This window comes from Pyrgilauda ruficollis, unplaced genomic scaffold (assembly GCF_017590135.1).
Source record: "Pyrgilauda ruficollis isolate IOZ18807 unplaced genomic scaffold, ASM1759013v1 scaffold66, whole genome shotgun sequence".
NCBI lineage: Eukaryota > Metazoa > Chordata > Aves > Passeriformes > Passeridae > Pyrgilauda > Pyrgilauda ruficollis.
In genome coordinates this window covers 6,091,584-6,108,792 of record NW_024528377.1, presented here as the reverse complement: position 1 = coordinate 6,108,792, position 17,209 = coordinate 6,091,584, and the positions used below count along the sequence as shown (strand labels likewise).

The 17,209-nt window shown below is 41.9% G+C and overlaps 1 protein-coding gene across 2 annotated transcripts in view; it reads right to left on the bottom strand.

Moving 5' to 3' along the window:
- The window catches only part of SOX5 (SRY-box transcription factor 5), a 285,147-nt gene that overhangs the window by 76,472 nt on the left and 191,466 nt on the right, over positions 1 to 17,209 (bottom strand). Inside the window, exon 8 of one of the 2 annotated variants that reach the window (XM_041484509.1) lies at positions 11,082 to 11,167. The exons of the other annotated variant lie outside the window; for it this stretch is intronic. Within the exon in view, the coding sequence (XP_041340443.1) occupies positions 11,082 to 11,167 (86 nt within the window). The remainder of the gene's footprint in view (positions 1 to 11,081; positions 11,168 to 17,209) is intronic. 2 annotated transcript variants of the gene reach the window in all.

The window sequence follows — 17,209 nt, the reverse complement described above, 5'->3', positions numbered from 1 at the left end:
TTTAAAAGGGCATCCAACAAAAAAATGTCGCTTTATTACTCCTCTTATTATTGTTATTTGTGATGGCCACAGGAAACAGCACAGCCATGCACGGAGCTGAGGGCAGATGGACAACTGCCATCCCCCGGTCATGCCAATGAGAAATGTCACTTTTCCTGCTCTTAGTTGGTTTTTCACAGTGAAAAACTAATTCCAGTTTTTGTTTTTTTTTAATACTTAAGTGGATTGCATGAGTATTATAATATTGTAATTAAACTGTGCACTAATGATTCAATCCCAACAAATGAAGTCCAATTAATGAGGACAGGTAAAGTAAAAAACCAAATTGGGACAGGATAGTCTTGCTGTTGAAAAGCCAGCTTAGATGGCATTTAAAGGAAGACACTGCCAGCAAATAACCAGCAAAAAAATAGAATAAATAACCCTGCACTGCCCAGAAACAGTTCACTTCCCTGTAAGCAAAGAACTGGCTACAGGAACATCCCAGAGGGATCACCAGTGCAGGGTAAATTAATCATGGATGCAGCGTTGCCATCTCTTGGCTACATGCACTAGGGACAATAACAATAACTAGGGCTGCTAGACTTTCCTTCATCAGGAATAATCCAGATGTCTTTGCAGCTCTGGCAACCTGACTCCCCAAAACAAGGAAAGAATAAAGTTTTCAATATTCAGATGCACCACTACAGCTTTTTTAATGTCTTCTTTCACAGTTTTGAGGTGTTGTAACACTGGAAGGTCAACTGCCTAATCTGGAAAAACTGGTTATAAATAGAGATTATAGCAAGAAATCAGAAAGAAATATGCAAAAATACCCCCAGTTATTACGTGTGCCTGACAATTAATGCATGACAATATGGTAGTGTCTCCTTAAGAGCAAGGGGAAGTTCTGTCCTCAGCAACATTTCAAATGAAACTTAAGGAGATACTCCAGAGAAATAGCCTGAGCTGGTAAGTGGAGATCTGTAGCTCGTCCCTGCAATGGTGAAGAAGCCAAAAGGAAGCTGGTATGTAAGAAAAAATAAAGGTATCTGACTGAGAAGGCTTTAATTTTACTTTTACTTCATGCTTGACTTTTGTTTCATAGGAGCAGATGTTTTATGGGATACTTGTGTGACCACTGGAACACTCTGCCTCTGATCAGCAGTTAAATGCTCTATCCTTCCCAGTGACTATGGGTGCTTAGGATACCTAGAACAAGGCTTTCCAAAGTACTGAGCTGACACCTAAATAACAGCGGGATGAACAATTCTGCAAAGCCCTCAAAGTCCAAACAGGCTTAATTTTTGTCAAAGTCCAATCTCTAACATCAGCGCCTGCTTGAGGCCCAAATATTGCCAAAATTGTGGTCCAGTTTTTAAAATTCCATTTAAATTCAGTCACATGCATCTTACCACACAACTAAGAGAATGGGTCTGCAGTAAGGAAAAATCAATCGACCCAAGTACTTAATGTAGGAATTAGAGACTAAAAACCTTGGCCAGACTGTTTAAGGCCCAAATGTGCTGCTCATCTTTATACAAACACAGAATCCAGGACTGTCCCAAGGACTGGTGTCCAGAACTGAGACCCAGCTGAAATGCTTTCACACTGAGACACTGATGGGAGGCTCTCTTGGTTCACACACTGACAGATTTGGACATGGGGCTGAACACAACCACAAATAATTATGAAGCCCTGCTTCATGCTGAGATGAAGAGGCAAGAAAGTTTGAATGCTGGCACTCCCAACTTTTTGGGGTGTTTTTTTTCCAAGAGCAGATGTTTGCAGGAAGTCTGTATTACATCAGACTGCTCTAGTGTTTTGACAGGACACAAAATGTCCATGCAGTAAGACTACACAGGCAGCTGTCATTATTCATCCAGCATTATCTTTCAATGGAGTTATGGTTACATACAGCATTTGTGTTACTGCCAATTAATCAGTTGTTGTCACTATCTGGTTATCAAACAAGCAATCTGGGAAATCTGAACCATTCCCACTCCCAATGGTGCAGATTCCTCTCAGTTTTCACGTTGTGTGATTAGTTCCCCTGTTTCCTAACGCTCAGAAAACTACTCACAAAATACTTTTTATCAGAAAAGAAACTTTCAGAGACAACTGTGTAAAGAATTTGCTCAGACTTACGGAAACATCCATTTCATACTTAGCTATGCCCACGATGACTGGCACCAGAACAAACCCTGCAGTTGAGTTCGTGCAAAACTTGTTACACCTATGTTTGTGCAAAACTTGTTACATCTATGTTTGCAGCTTTGAATGCTGATCTTCAAGACTGAATTCCCTCATCTGCTGAGCCACAGAGGAAAACATCCTATAAGCATACAGCAGTACTTTGAGTCATTAGCCTTATTCAGCAGAACACAGTGACAATTCACGCTCAGCTTTTCTCTCATTTGAAGCATTGCTGCCCTCCTGCACCACTCTTGAAGAACAGGACCAGAAGATGTTTACGAGGGGAAAAGTTGATGTAAGGAACCCGTGTGCTTACCCAGAGGGATTTCACCACAGTAACCTTCAGGACTGACTTTCCTCAGGAACAGGAAAGCTAAAACCACTTTTTCCCCCCCACAAATGGCATTTTGTCATTAAAAGTGGGAAGGAGTGAACACAAGGGGCTGACAGACAGTGCTGTATCAGAGGACAGGTTCAAGCTTGCACTGTTCCAGCTTTTCCAACACAGCCCCATCCCTCTACTGCCTTCACAGCATCTAACAATGCAAGGTTTAGCTTCCATCCCCCTCGAGCCGTTAGTCTCTGTGGATGTTTTTAGTTAAAACACCAAGTTAGGGAATAACTTACAGCTAAAAACCCTTCACTTACAGCTGAAGTGTTCCTATAGCATGAGCTCCAGTGCTGCAATGCTTCCAACCTGCTTTTGAAAGCTGCTCTAAACTACTGCCTAATAAATTCCTGTAAAGCTCAGAGAACATCTCTTTCTGTGACTAGAACCAGATTCTGTACCAGCTATCAAGCTCCCCATCAGCTGCAGGATGAACCACTGAGCACCAGGGGATTTTCATCTTTTCCATTTGAGAACTGCACAACTTTCTCAGCAGAGACAAAGACCCATGCATCTTGATAGAACAGTCCACCCAGAACAGGTCAACTTCTCTGAGACACCTTTTAGATCCATTAAAGGATTAATGGTCCCCTAGCAGAAAATCACTGAATTCTATTGTGATATACACGGTCACTGCAAGAAAAAGGCACAGAAATGGTTGTTTTGCGCTAATTCATGAGAGGAGAGATCTTGAGGCAGAGAAGGACAAAGCCAAATGGAAACAACACAAGTGATGAGGTGGAAGAAGAACAGGATAAATGTGTGCATAGGGAACACAAGGCAAAGGATTTGCTGTCCTCATGCTGGGGCTCATAGATAAAGAGACAGCAGCATGGAGCTGAAGGCTGGTAAATAGGAAACAACACAGAAAAAATGTGCTATTTCCATTGTCCAAATGAATTCCAAGAAGCCAGGGGTGGGGCAGGAGGAGCAGTAGCTGTGTGAGCATCCCCTAACAGGTTTTCCTCCTTCTTGAGAACTGCTGAGCCCGTGTGAGCTCAGGGAAGCCAGGGAGAAGGCTGGCTGCACCCCTTCCAGGCTATTTGCATATGTTCCTTAGTATGCAGAATGGCTCTGGATGTAATTGAATTGTTGTTTTTGCCTCTATTAATACATATGCAAATGAGTCACTCCTGCAGCTGTGCTGTATTAATCATATGTGTGCTTCTGTCTGTCTGCCCTGCAGACCCAGGGCTGGAGGGAGGGGGGAGAGGGAATTCAGTCTCTGACCTAGAGGAAAACTCACTCATGCAGACAGAGGTCTGCTATAAACAGCAGGCCTGAGCTGCAACTGCAAGGCACACTGGCTGGTCATTTTTCAGTCTTTTTTCATTTTTCATTGATATGGATGGAATCTGAGAGTTGTGCAGAAAGGACTGTTAATCTAGATAAAATGAATATGCTACCCCTGCTAATTCTTTCCCCTGGAGGAGGGAGGGAGCTCTAATTTGACAAGGCACAGAGTGGCCATGGTATTGTTTTACCATGTGTATTTACTGCCTGCAAATGTCCACTGTGCTCAATATCCACAGTGCTCAATAAAACACAAAGCATTTCTATGCAGTCTTCTGTAACCACTGCCTTCCCTAAAGTGACTGGGTTCTGATAAAATGATGTGACCAAGCTTTTCATCCCAATCTATTTTAACAGAATATATTGGGTTTGCCCATAACGTTGTGTAAGATTCTATCAGAGGCAAGAATGGGCTATTTAAATGCCAACAACAAAGCACATTCACCCACCAAGAACAAGATTTATTTGAGCTGTGCTCTGTGCTTCAGGCTTTTACACAATCTACCACAACCTCTAGCTCTCAGCAGGTATCCAGAAAGGGAGGAGTAGCTGCACCCTGGAATTGCAAGGCTTGCTCTGGAGTTAATTGAGAGGAACTTTTCCCATTTAAAAAGCAGGGATTTATCACAGATGCTCCTGGCAATCCATGGCCTCTCACCCCACACCTTGCTTTTATAGTTTAATGAGTATCTTAAAACATCACTGAGACTTCATGAAAAACCCAAGAAACCTTGGAAAGATAAAATTTTGCGAAGCCAACTTACCCCACAACAACAGAGAGATCTTCACCCTGGTTAGATGGCTGTAGCTTCTTTTACATGGAGAGTTCTGGGCCCCACGTTTTCTAGCTGAAGGACCTTGCTCTCACTGACCTCTTGATTAGGCACCTTGGCTACCCCTGTGCAGTCCAGGTGGCAAACACCTGGTGGCCAACACATTCACTTACAAAGCCAGAAAGAAGTGCTGGCCAGAAGCAGGGAATATAGAATCTGAATAATGCAACAATTAAAAAAAAAAAAAACTATTTAAAAGGGCATCCAACAAAAAAACGTCGCTTTATTACTCCTCTTATTGTTGTTATTTGTGATGGCCACAGGAAACAGCACAGCCATGCACGGAGCTGAGGGCAGATGGACAACTGCCATCCCCCGGTCATGCCAATGAGAAATGTCACTTTTCCTGCTCTTAGTTGGTTTTTCACAGTGAAAAACTAATTCCAGTTTTTGTTTTTTTTTAATACTTAAGTGGATTGCATGAGTATTATAATATTGTAATTAAACTGTGCACTAATGATTCAATCCCAACAAATGAAGTCCAATTAATGAGGACAGGTAAAGTAAAAAACCAAATTGGGACAGGATAGTCTTGCTGTTGAAAAGCCAGCTTAGATGGTATTTAAAGGAAAACACTGCCAGCAAATAACCAGCAAATAAATAGAAGAAATAACCCTGCACTGCCCAGAAACAGTTCACTTCCCTGTAAGCAAAGAACTGGCTACAGGAACATCCCAGAGGGATCACCAGTGCAGGGTAAATTAATCATGGATGCAGCATTGCCATCTCTTGGCTACATGCACTAGGGACAATAGCAATAACTAGAGCTGCTAGACTTTCCTTCATCAGGAATAATCCAGATGTCTTTGCAGCTCTGGCAACCTGACTCCCCAAAACAAGGAAAGAATAAAGTTTTCAATATTCAGATGCACCACTACAGCTTTTTTAATGTCTTCTTTCACAGTTTTGAGGTGTTGTAACACTGGAAGGTCAACTGCCTAATCTGGAAAAACTGGTTATAAATAGAGATTATAGCAAGAAATCAGAAAGAAATATGCAAAAATACCCCCAGTTATTACGTGTGCCTGACAATTAATGCATGACAATATGGTAGTGTCTCCTTAAGAGCAAGGGGAAGTTCTGTCCTCAGCAACATTTCAAATGAAACTTAAGGAGATACTCCAGAGAAATAGCCTGAGCTGGTAAGTGGAGATCTGTAGCTCGTCCCTGCAATGGTGAAGAAGCCAAAAGGAAGCTGGTATGTAAGAAAAAATAAAGGTATCTGACTGAGAAGGCTTTAATTTTACTTTTACTTCATGCTTGACTTTTGTTTCATAGGAGCAGATGTTTTATGGGATACTTGTGTGACCACTGGAACACTCTGCCTCTGATCAGCAGTTAAATGCTCTATCCTTCCCAGTGACTATGGGTGCTTAGGATACCTAGAACAAGGCTTTCCAAAGTACTGAGCTGACACCTAAGTAACAGCGGGATGAACAATTCTGCAAAGCCCTCAAAGTCCAAACAGGCTTAATTTTTGTCAAAGTCCAATCTCTAACATCAGCGCCTGCTTGAGGCCCAAATATTGCCAAAATTGTGGTCCAGTTTTTAAAATTCCATTTAAATTCAGTCATATGCATCTTACCACACAACTAAGAGAATGGGTCTGCAGTAAGGAAAAATCAATCGACCCAAGTACTTAATGTAGGAATTAGAGACTAAAAACCTTGGCCAGACTGTTTAAGGCCCAAATGTGCTGCTCATCTTTATACAAACACAGAATCCAGGACTGTCCCAAGGACTGGTGTCCAGAACTGAGACCCAGCTGAAATGCTTTCACACTGAGACACTGATGGGAGGCTCTCTTGGTTCACACACTGACAGATTTGGACATGGGGCTGAACACAACCACAAATAATTATGAAGCCCTGCTTCATGCTGAGATGAAGAGGCAAGAAAGTTTGAATGCTGGCACTCCCAACTTTTTGGGGTGTTTTTTTTCCAAGAGCAGATGTTTGCAGGAAGTCTGTATTACATCAGACTGCTCTAGTGTTTTGACAGGACACAAAATGTCCATGCAGTAAGACTACACAGGCAGCTGTCATTATTCATCCAGCATTATCTTTCAATGGAGTTATGGTTACATACAGCATTTGTGTTACTGCCAATTAATCAGTTGTTGTCACTATCTGGTTATCAAACAAGCAATCTGGGAAATCTGAACCATTCCCACTCCCAATGGTGCAGATTCCTCTCAGTTTTCACGTTGTGTGATTAGTTCCCCTGTTTCCTAATGCTCAGAAAACTACTCACAAAATACTTTTTATCAGAAAAGAAACTTTCAGATACAACTGTGTAAAGAATTTGCTCAGACTTACGGAAACATCCATTTCATACTTAGCTATGCCCACGATGACTGGCACCAGAACAAGCCCTGCAGTTTAGTTTGTGCAAAACTTGTTACACCTATGTTTGTGCAAAACTTGTTACATCTATGTTTGCAGCTTTGAATGCTGATCTTCAAGACTGAATTCCCTCATCTGCTGAGCCACAGAGGAAAACATCCTATAAGCATACAGCAGTACTTTGAGTCATTAGCCTTATTCAGCAGAACACAGTGACAATTCACGCTCAGCTTTTCTCTCATTTGAAGCATTGCTGCCCTCCTGCACCACTCTTGAAGAACAGGACCAGAAGATGTTTACGAGGGGAAAAGTTGATGTAAGGAACCCGTGTGCTTACCCAGAGGGATTTCACCACAGTAACCTTCAGGACTGACTTTCCTCAGGAACAGGAAAGCTAAAACCACTTTTTTCCCCCAAATGGCATTTTGTCATTAAAAGTGGGAAGGAGTGAACACAAGGGGCTGACAGACAGTGCTGTATCAGAGGACAGGTTCAAGCTTGCACTGTTCCAGCTTTTCCAACACAGCCCCATCCCTCTACTGCCTTCACAGCATCTAACAATGCAAGGTTTAGCTTCCATCCCCCTCGAGCCGTTAGTCTCTGTGGATACTGGGAATCAAGGCAATCCCACATGGCAAATATCGGAATCTGCACACCCCAGTGGGGGCTCAGAGGAACGGGGGCTTCGGATTCCAAATCCATCACTGCCAGCCTACAGGGGACTCAAAATGAGGGGCTGCATTTTCACTGACTAAGAGCTGCTTTGCCACAGGAAAGCAATCAGGTGCTAGCTCTTCTTCCATAAATACAGCGTGCACTTCATTTACAAAAACAAAAATTCGATTTTGACAACCAGGGATAAAAAAAGTACTTCCTGTTGATCTCACAGTACACTACTAAAGCCATGACCCGACTTAAAATTCTCTAGTGAAATAACAAAGACGTGTTTATTGTTCCATAAACAAACAAGAAGCATTCCTTGGCTTTGTCTTCACTGAGATAACGCTGTGTATCGAATTTTGCTGGGAGCAACAAGCTGAGCATTGTGTCAGGTCCTTTGATCTCCCCTGCTTCAAGTACACAAAGTCTGAAAGATGAGTGATAGGGAGGACAGAGAAAGAAGGAAAGAGGGAACATGCCACTCTGCTGACCTTTTACTGTCTGATGACCAGATGACAGAGGGTGTGCAGGGAACACCAGAATTTTAAGTTAAGCAGGGGAATGTCCGAAGTAAGAAGAGTTCCTCCTTGAAAGAGACTGCAAAGCCATTTAAAGGTGGGTTTGGACCAAAAACATCATGAATCTTCCTTTATGACTCAACAAAGTCATCACTGAGCTAAACTGGATTTGAACAGAGTTTGGAAGGCACAGTCTTTCTAGTCTAGCAGTTAAGCTGAGCTCCATTCATGTTAGCATAGGTGGGCATCTGTTTTGAATCCTGTATGATAGAACCTTTCCAGAAGCAAATCTAGCCTGACTCTTTCAAATGGCACCAGAAGTTAGAGGCATGTCCAATTTCTATCAGATAGATTGCAATGATAGCTAAAAATCACTGGTAAGACATGAAGAAAAATCAGCTTCACTTTATTTCTAGCACATACATGTCCTTGGAGATCGGATCTGAAAAATTTAGGAGTCTGCTAAGTCAGTAATTTGAGCCTCTCCCACTGAGTGGCTGCCAAGCTCTCCCTCTAATTCCAGACATGTAGCAAAACAACATAGGTGAATTTGGTCAATATTTTCATTTTAATGTTCTCTGCACAGAAACAAGAGGCCTTTGAGGTTCTCAACTTTTCCATAACCTAAAGTCATCCTAAAATCCCTATGACTGCAGTCACTTTTGCACAAAGCCCACCTTTTAACACGAAAACTGTTATTGTGATAAAGCCTATTTTAACCAGGATACTTCAGCCCACAGCATGCATAGAGATACAGCCCAAAGCTGGTCCTGAAATGAAAGTAAACCATCCTACCATCTCACTGGAGCACTGAGGCATTATTTTAGGACTAGCTTGAATGAGAGAAAAGATAAGAATTAGAATCAGTGTTGTTTTTGCATTGCTAGCTAGCTCCATGTTTGCTTTTCCTTTTTCCCTCCCTCTTGCTTCCATATGTCTGCTCATGTGTGTTTGGCTATTAAAAGCACTTTATCAATACTGAAATGCCTCAAAATTCATTTCAGAGGGATGACTTCTATGGCTCCCATGATTCCTAAGCCGCCTACAGTATTTGTAACTCAGAGAATCAGAAACTAACACACAGACAATGTTGCTTTTCATCCAAAGGCACAATAGGAATGAATGTATTAACCTCTGTGGTGCATGGAATGTGTCAGCTTACACACTGGCAGCTATTTCTGTGAAACTCAGCTAACTTCCGCTGGCTGCGTTAAAATAAAATAAAATAAAGTAAAAAATATCTTCCCCAGAACTGTGTCCCACGCTCCAGCACGCTGGCCAAAGCACTGAGATGTCTGATGTCTGCTCCATGCTGGAGTGGGCCGAGCTGAGCTGCAGAAGGCATTTGCCAGAGCCCAGTCAGAAAGGCGGAGCTGTCCCGGCAGGTCCCGAGCCCTGCGCTCCACGGCACCTGGCAAACAGCAGCGAGCAGGGAGATGCATTCTCAGAGCAGGGCTTGGGCTTTGTGTGCTTCCAGAAGGGAATGGCAATCCAGACTTCGCAGAATTAGACATGATTTGGATCTTGATTTCCACTCAGTCCCAAATATCACTTGGCTTCCTCCTGCCAGCCCAGCACACACAACAGGGAATTCACAAAATTCACAAAATTCACACAGTGGCAATGGACACCAAGTTGCTTAATTCCAATGGCTTGACAAGGGCTGTGTGGCTGATCAGGAACACCCAAGGACTTGCTATCATTGTCCATTGCCACGGACAGCCTAATGCCTCCAAAATTCAGAGCACCGACAGTCTCAGTCAGATGCATCTGGCTACCAGGTCAACTCTTTATTGCAGCTGAAAAAACCTCAAAACCCTTCAGTATCTTTCCACCTGTTCTCTAATTGTCCATGTTAAATCAGAATAATCACTAATTATCTGCAATACAGCAGTGCCTAAAATGCTCTGGTACCATAAAACACAGTAGGAGGGGCCAGTTATTGCTCTGAAGAGCTTATGGCCTAAAAGGACATAATCATGTTAAGGACTTCTAAGCAGTTTAAAAGTGCTTGTCAGGACAGAGCTCTTCTGCCTGACAATCCATTCCCTTTTGGTATTTCACAGCCTGCAGGAGAAGGACCTAATGGAAAAGTGTCCTGGTTTCACCTGGGATAGCACTGCCTTTCTTCTCAGTGGCTGGTACAGTGCTGTGCTTTGGGTTTAGGATGAGAATAACATTTGATAACTTATCAATGCTTTGGCTGTTGCTAAGTAGCCCTTACCCTAAATCAAGGATTTCTCAAGTTTGAGAAGCTGCACAAGAACACCGGGAGGCAGCAAGGCTGGGACAGCTGACCTGAAGTGGCCAAAGGAATATTCCACAGCAGAAACATCGTGTTCAGTGATGAACTGGGGACACTGGTTCAGGAGGGGTCAACCACTGCCTGGGGACAGGCTGGGCACTGGTCAGCAATTGTTTTCTTGGGTTTTATTCCTCTCTCTTTTCCATTACAATCGTTGCTATCACTACTATTGTATTTTACTTGGTATCAATTATGGAACTGTTCTCATCTCACCTTGCATTTCCCAGTTCTCTGAGCCACCCCACCTCTGGGAAGGCAGAGCGGCTGTGTAGTACTGAGTTAAACCACGTCAGCAAGAAAAGCAAACCTACCGCTACGAGGAAATTCAAAGCACAAACCTCAAAGTAGTTAACTTGACAACAGGGACACAAGAAAGTAACAAAACCCTTCCACGGAGGCGAACGAGAAGCGCGTTATCGTGCGACGACTTTTGCGTCAGTCGCAAACCCAGTGCGAAGAGAACGGCCCCAAGACCCCTGTTAACTGCGCTGTGCTCCGAGGGAAGAGAAAACTGTTTTTCATATTTACTTAACCTTCTCCTCCTCTGCATTGTGCCGGACTTACCTGCAGTTGCAGCGGGCCTAAGCCCGGAGTTGCTGCGGCAGCAGCTGCCATGGTAGTTGGGATCAGCTGAACGGGGTAGGGGTCACCTAAGCAAGAGAATAATAGAGGCGTCAGCACCTTTTATCTACTCTCCACCTGCAAATTAAAGTCCTGCATTCACTCTTTCCAAAAGCCTTCCTTTGTGTGCCTTGTTGAGGCCTAATGAAAAGCTCTATTGTGCAGCCTTTTACTAACACTCTTTTCACAATTCTGGCTGGGAGAGGAATGTGAATAAAAGGCACAAGCAATTAAGGCGGAAACCTCATCCTTTTTCATGATGTATTTAGGGAAATGGAAAAAAAAAAAAAAAGTGCACATTGATCAGAAGGCTGCACTTCAAAAAAAGGAAAGAAAGAAGATGGGGGTGGAGGAGAAGAAAAGGAAAACAGTACAACCTTGATAAGATCACAGCATTAGAAGGGAACAAATTTACAAGCTTGTCCAAAATATGAAGTTAACTAAACTCTGCTCACTGTTAGCAAACTGAGCCTCACGCAGAGTGGAAATGGTACTCAATTGACTACTGTGTTCTTTCAGGAGAGGAAAAAAAATCTCACTTTAGTGGCAGGGTTTGATCCTGCAACAGGAAAAAGCACGTGAAGCTAAGGAAATCAGATACAAGCCTTTGAAATCCCTGCACCAACTCCGCTTCATGACTTGAGGTTCAATTTTGCTTCTGAAGGAAAACTACTTCAAGTTTTAGTAAGAACTGCGTTGTGCTTAATGAGATAAAGGGAGCCAGTAAAGGTTTTAAGAAAAATTATAGGCATTTATGAAGGAAAATTACCTGAAATGGCAAAAATTGAGATGGAGACTGGCACGTTTTAATGATATGGAGAGCTCACTTTTGGTCAATTCTAACATGTCTGCTTTGTTAAAATAAACTTCATACTACCCCAGCCACAAAACCACAAAGAAAACTAACAAAAATAATAAGGAATGTCACACATTATATTACATTGCTTCTTCAGGTGATAAAATGTTTTAACACCTTCCACCCAAATAAGGCTCACTAGAGCATTTCTGTATGTCCCTGTGTTCTGGTGGCATGCCCGATTTCTGTAGCACAAAAAGCAGAACACTCTATCATGAAAATCTACCTAAATGTTGCTGTACATGTCATTAAAAAGGTAGATTAAAAGTTTTCCCCTTTATTGTGCTTTTTTGAATGAAGTGGGTGAAAAAAATAAAAAAGACAATTAAGGAGGTAATGCAGGGTGTTCTGTACAATCATTAATAATTATTATTATTGAATTAGAGTTTCAAATATTATCAGGCCTTAGTTACAGGAAACAGAAAACAAAGGGAAATAAATCTATGTAATTTTTTTAATGTTAGAAATAAGCTGTGTTGGTGTACACACATTCAGGTAAGCAGCCAATGTTTATTTTCCCTTTTTATAAAGCAGCCTTCTTCAGTTAGACATTGTCACTCACGGATTTTGATCTCCTCCTGTTAAGAATTAAACACCACAACTTCTAGTAATGGAGGACAACAGCACCTGGGCTGGCAAAGCATCTTCACAGATATTTAACTTAAGTAACTGTGCCTGTTTATATTTAAGACCATCTTAAGTAATGCCTTCTTGACTGCAGCCTCACAGTCACCCAGGGCTGAGCAGCCAAGCAAGGCAAACCAAAATATCCACCAGGCATCCCCACTCCCCAGTGTCCTTGCACCAGCCTCAGGCCACAACAATTCCATTTATTTATTTGTCAATGGGCAGCAGATTTCCTGACAGGCTTGGCTTTCTTTTTCTTCCCCAGAGAAAGCCATTGTTTTACACTTTCCAATCTTATTTTGCTTTCTGAGGCACCCACCTTCCTTTTCCTACCACGGACTGAATCAGAAATCTTTCTGACCTGCCATTTTCTGGAGAGCTATCTTGTGACCTAAGCAGTGGCCTTAGACACAGAGAAAATGGAAAGAATGGTCAGAGAGCCAGGGACAATGGTCTTCAGCTGCTTCCACTCCACCACAGAGTGAGCTCAGCATCACTCCTAAACTCTCTCCTAGAGAAGACATTCTGATCAAAAAACAGCCGTGAAAGAAGATAAAATTTTTAGTTTTTCAACTGAAAAAAAAAAGAAAGAATGGGGGAAATTTTCTCAGTAGGATGCTGATTCTTACAGCCCATTAAATTTCTAGTTTTTAATGATTTGTATTAAAACACATCTCAAAAGATCAGCTTCCGTGCACTGGAAGCTGATTTTCCCACATTTTTCTCTACACACAGCCTCAGTCCATCATGCTAATTCATAAATCCCACTACTCCCACCAACAGCCCAGTGGAAGAGCCAAGATTAAAACCCACAGACAACTCTTCAGAGCCAGGGAAGGTTCTGGGACCTGATCCATGAACACTCAGATACTGACCCCACACAGTGCAGGAGCACCTGCCAGCCCTGGAAATACCAACAAACATCTCAGGTCTTATCTGATAAATGCACATTTTTTGCTGTTCCTCTAGAACGTGCTACATCTTTCTACCATCCTTGAATTTATTCCCATATCAGAGTGAATTTATTGACTAAACAGTTTTAGCTAATTCTGAAATCTGGGAAACGCATGTCTTTACATTACATCTTCAGGAAATACCTTATTTTTAGATGTAAGGAGTAGCTACATTTTTTTTCCAAGCTCTAGGAACATTTCAGGGATGTGAGACAAGACATGCAGTTCTCAGAATTAGGTATTTCCCAAGCCACTCTCAAGTCTGTACCACTGCAAACACCAATAAAATCTCAAAAAACCATATTACATTTCCATTTACGGAATTCATTATTAATCAAATGCATGCAGGCAGGAGCATCTTTCAGCTACCAAAAGAAACATTTTGTGCAGTCACTTCATGTTCCAAACTACCTCTCTTGTTATGCGTGGACTTTTCCTACAAACAAAGCAACAGAGAGAAGTTTTATTGTTGTTTTTCTTTAGTAGGCCATATGGTAAAATCTGGAGCAGATCAAAGGCTGAGATTTTTATGGTGACAACAAGGTAAAAATCATTTCATTAGCTGGTGTATTATTGCCTAATACATAATAATTTCCCAGCTAGCTGGTGACATCACTTTGAAGAACAGAATTATTCAAGGCTGGCTGCATAAAGGGATTTATGATTTGTTTTACTGGTGATGCAGCAGCTGAAGAAAGGAGGGGGAAATGTCAGCCTGGGGGAGCTGAGGGGGGATATTAGAGGGGGAATATCAGAATACAGGGGAATATTATTGGTGCCCACTGTGGGCAGTGCCATGGATCAGGACAGAGCACAAGGCTGAGTCCTCAGTTCTGTGCCAATACTTTATTTATTTCTCTATCCTTCTTCTGGTCCATCTTCCACAAACATACCCAGAACCTCTTTCCTGATAATTTATGCACTGCAACTTCTTTCAATTTCAAATCACACCTTCATCCTTGCCCGAAATAATCTTCCAAGATCTTGCTTACAAGAGGATTTTTCATGAAGCACATTCACTTTCAAACCACTCTTTCTATGAACTCTCCTATGATCCTCCACTGAAAACCCTTTTCTGCAGAAGCTGAGCTGTGCTGCAGAGCCAAGTGGACATCCTGTCCCAACACACAAAATAACAGCCCTGTGTTTAGGAACTTCATCTTCAACTGACTGGCTGCCAGCTCTCAGGTATGAAATGATTCTGTACTCGTGGAAATACAACAATGGCTCTAAAACCATCTGTATGTTTTGCAAAATTTTATCTAAGGAGTTTTTTTAAGTTAAAAAACATTAGGACTTTATTTTTCTTCAAGTGAAAATAAAGCATAAGAGTTAACATTATGTCTGTTGCACCATTCACCAAAACCCTGAAGATGTTTTTTGTATTCCTTTTTCTGTCACTCATCTCATTTATTCTCCTTCATGGTGAAATCCCCCCCCAGTGTCTTGTCTTGTCTCCTGACAGGCTGCAAGCTCTTCAGAGCAGGCACAATTGTCTTACTTGCTATATAAATCAAGTTACATGCTAATGTTAAATTATAATGTTTTGACAAGATTTTAAAGTTGAACCTGATTATATGAAACAATAGAACACTGATTTATTTTTTTTTCCTGAAATTTTCTTCTCTTAAAAAAAGGATACCAGAAGAGAAGTAGGGCATTTATTTCCCGTGATTTTTTAAAAACTCATTGTTTTTCTCCTACCTATTTTTCAGGGACAGCAAATGAAAAAATGTTGGAGACCATGGAAGAAGAGTAAACAGAGTAAAGAACATGAAGAATATGAAACAAAACCTAACTCTTACATTATAATTTCCAAGACCAGTATGCTAAACTAAATTCCATGAAAAATACCAAAATAACCATTTTCTTATAGTACATTCTGCTGAATGAAAAGGAATGTTCTCTGTGTTCTCTTCCCCCCATTTTTGACAAATTCTAGAAAAAGCTACAATAAGTTTACACTCCATTTATCACTTGAGTGTATTTATAATGAATAATCTCAGCTGATGGCCAGCTGACAGGTAATGCACTGCATCTCCTCTCCCCACTCATTTACCTTCAACCTCGTTTTCCTCTCCTTCTCTTGCTGTGATGGTGCACATGCAGGAGAAGGAATGGGAGGCTGTGGAAGACACGAGCAGTGCCCCCTGACTTCTGCCCCTAGGGATTATGAATTTAAATTAATAAGAAGAGTATGAAGAAGACACCACCAGTGGCTTCCAAGAAGAAATCCAGACTAGTTCAGATCCTCCCCACAAGGACAGGCAGATGTTGGGAGCTGTGCAAACAGCTGTGCTCTCTGTCCCTGGAGCTTGGCACGCCCCCGCTGAATACAGCCCTGAGGAATCTGATCCCATCTCCTTGGTGACCCTGCCTGAAGCAAGAGGGGACTGCAAGCCTTCAGAGGTCCCTGCCAGCCAGAATAACCCATGATTGCAGGATACACATTTTTTAATGTTTTTTTCTATACCTGCAGAATAAATTACACTTATTCAAAAACTCCAGCTTCCAAGGAAAGCCAAAGTACTTCCACCAAGGTTTGTACATGCTCGTGAATTTAAAAAAACAGGACTTTATTCTGCTGCCTAGCTATGGATAATGGTGGAGGAACCCCAGACACCTTTCATGGCCTAGAAACTCAGCTGAAACCTGTCTGTTCTTCCAGGTCCCCACTGCTTTGCCTGTCTGCTTTGTTTTCACTGCAATTATGAGGAGAAGCCACACAGAGATGGGGGCTGTGAGACTCTGATTTAGAAGCAGCCTTCAGCTGTGCTGCTCCATTCTGCAGCCCCACAGAACCATCACATCCCCCTGGACACTGAGGGCAAAGCTGCCACCAAAACCTCCTCCTTCTTGCTGTGTCTATCCAAAATTCCATCACTCTTCCCTAATCCTGGGGGAATATGAGGGTTTGGTCAGGTGCTCCTTCTTGTCCCAGGCAGGAACAGCAGCCCTGGAAGATGACCACCATCTATCTTTACAAAGAAGCTGCAGTATGTGGTCTTCACAACACACAGCTTCTGGTTTTGCCATCCTGATAAAAACACAGCAATGCCAATATTTTTTTCTTGTGATTTGGTGATTGTCAATGACCTGCATGTCAGCTGACACAGTTAAATCAGAAATTAGCACTCAATTCTCTTTAGAAGACAGAAACACGGACACGGAGCACGAGTAAAATTATAAGACAATCCACATGATACTCCATTAAACACGAAACATGTGACTGACTGAAAAACAGAGACACATCAGCATTTTCCCTGAGGAACTTTATGGTATTTAACTCCTAAACATTAATTTTATTGTATTATGTGAGGAACCAATTAACTGAGAGCTTCACTTTTATCAGACATCAGAATTATTGTTCAGAACACAGATGAATGGTAAATTCAGCATATTTCAATTTTATTAGGCTTGACTTGTTCATCTCTCATATTCTGCCAATTTTAAGAGGTAATCGGATATTTCATCAATAAATTCCTGTCAATTATTTAGAACACTTCCATCAGCAACAAGCTGATATGTAAGACATATAAAATGTACCTATTGTATATTCAGATCTTCCCCCAACTGGACATGGTTGAAATAGTGATTAAAGTGCTTTCAAAAAAACCTTGTGTTGATGACATCTG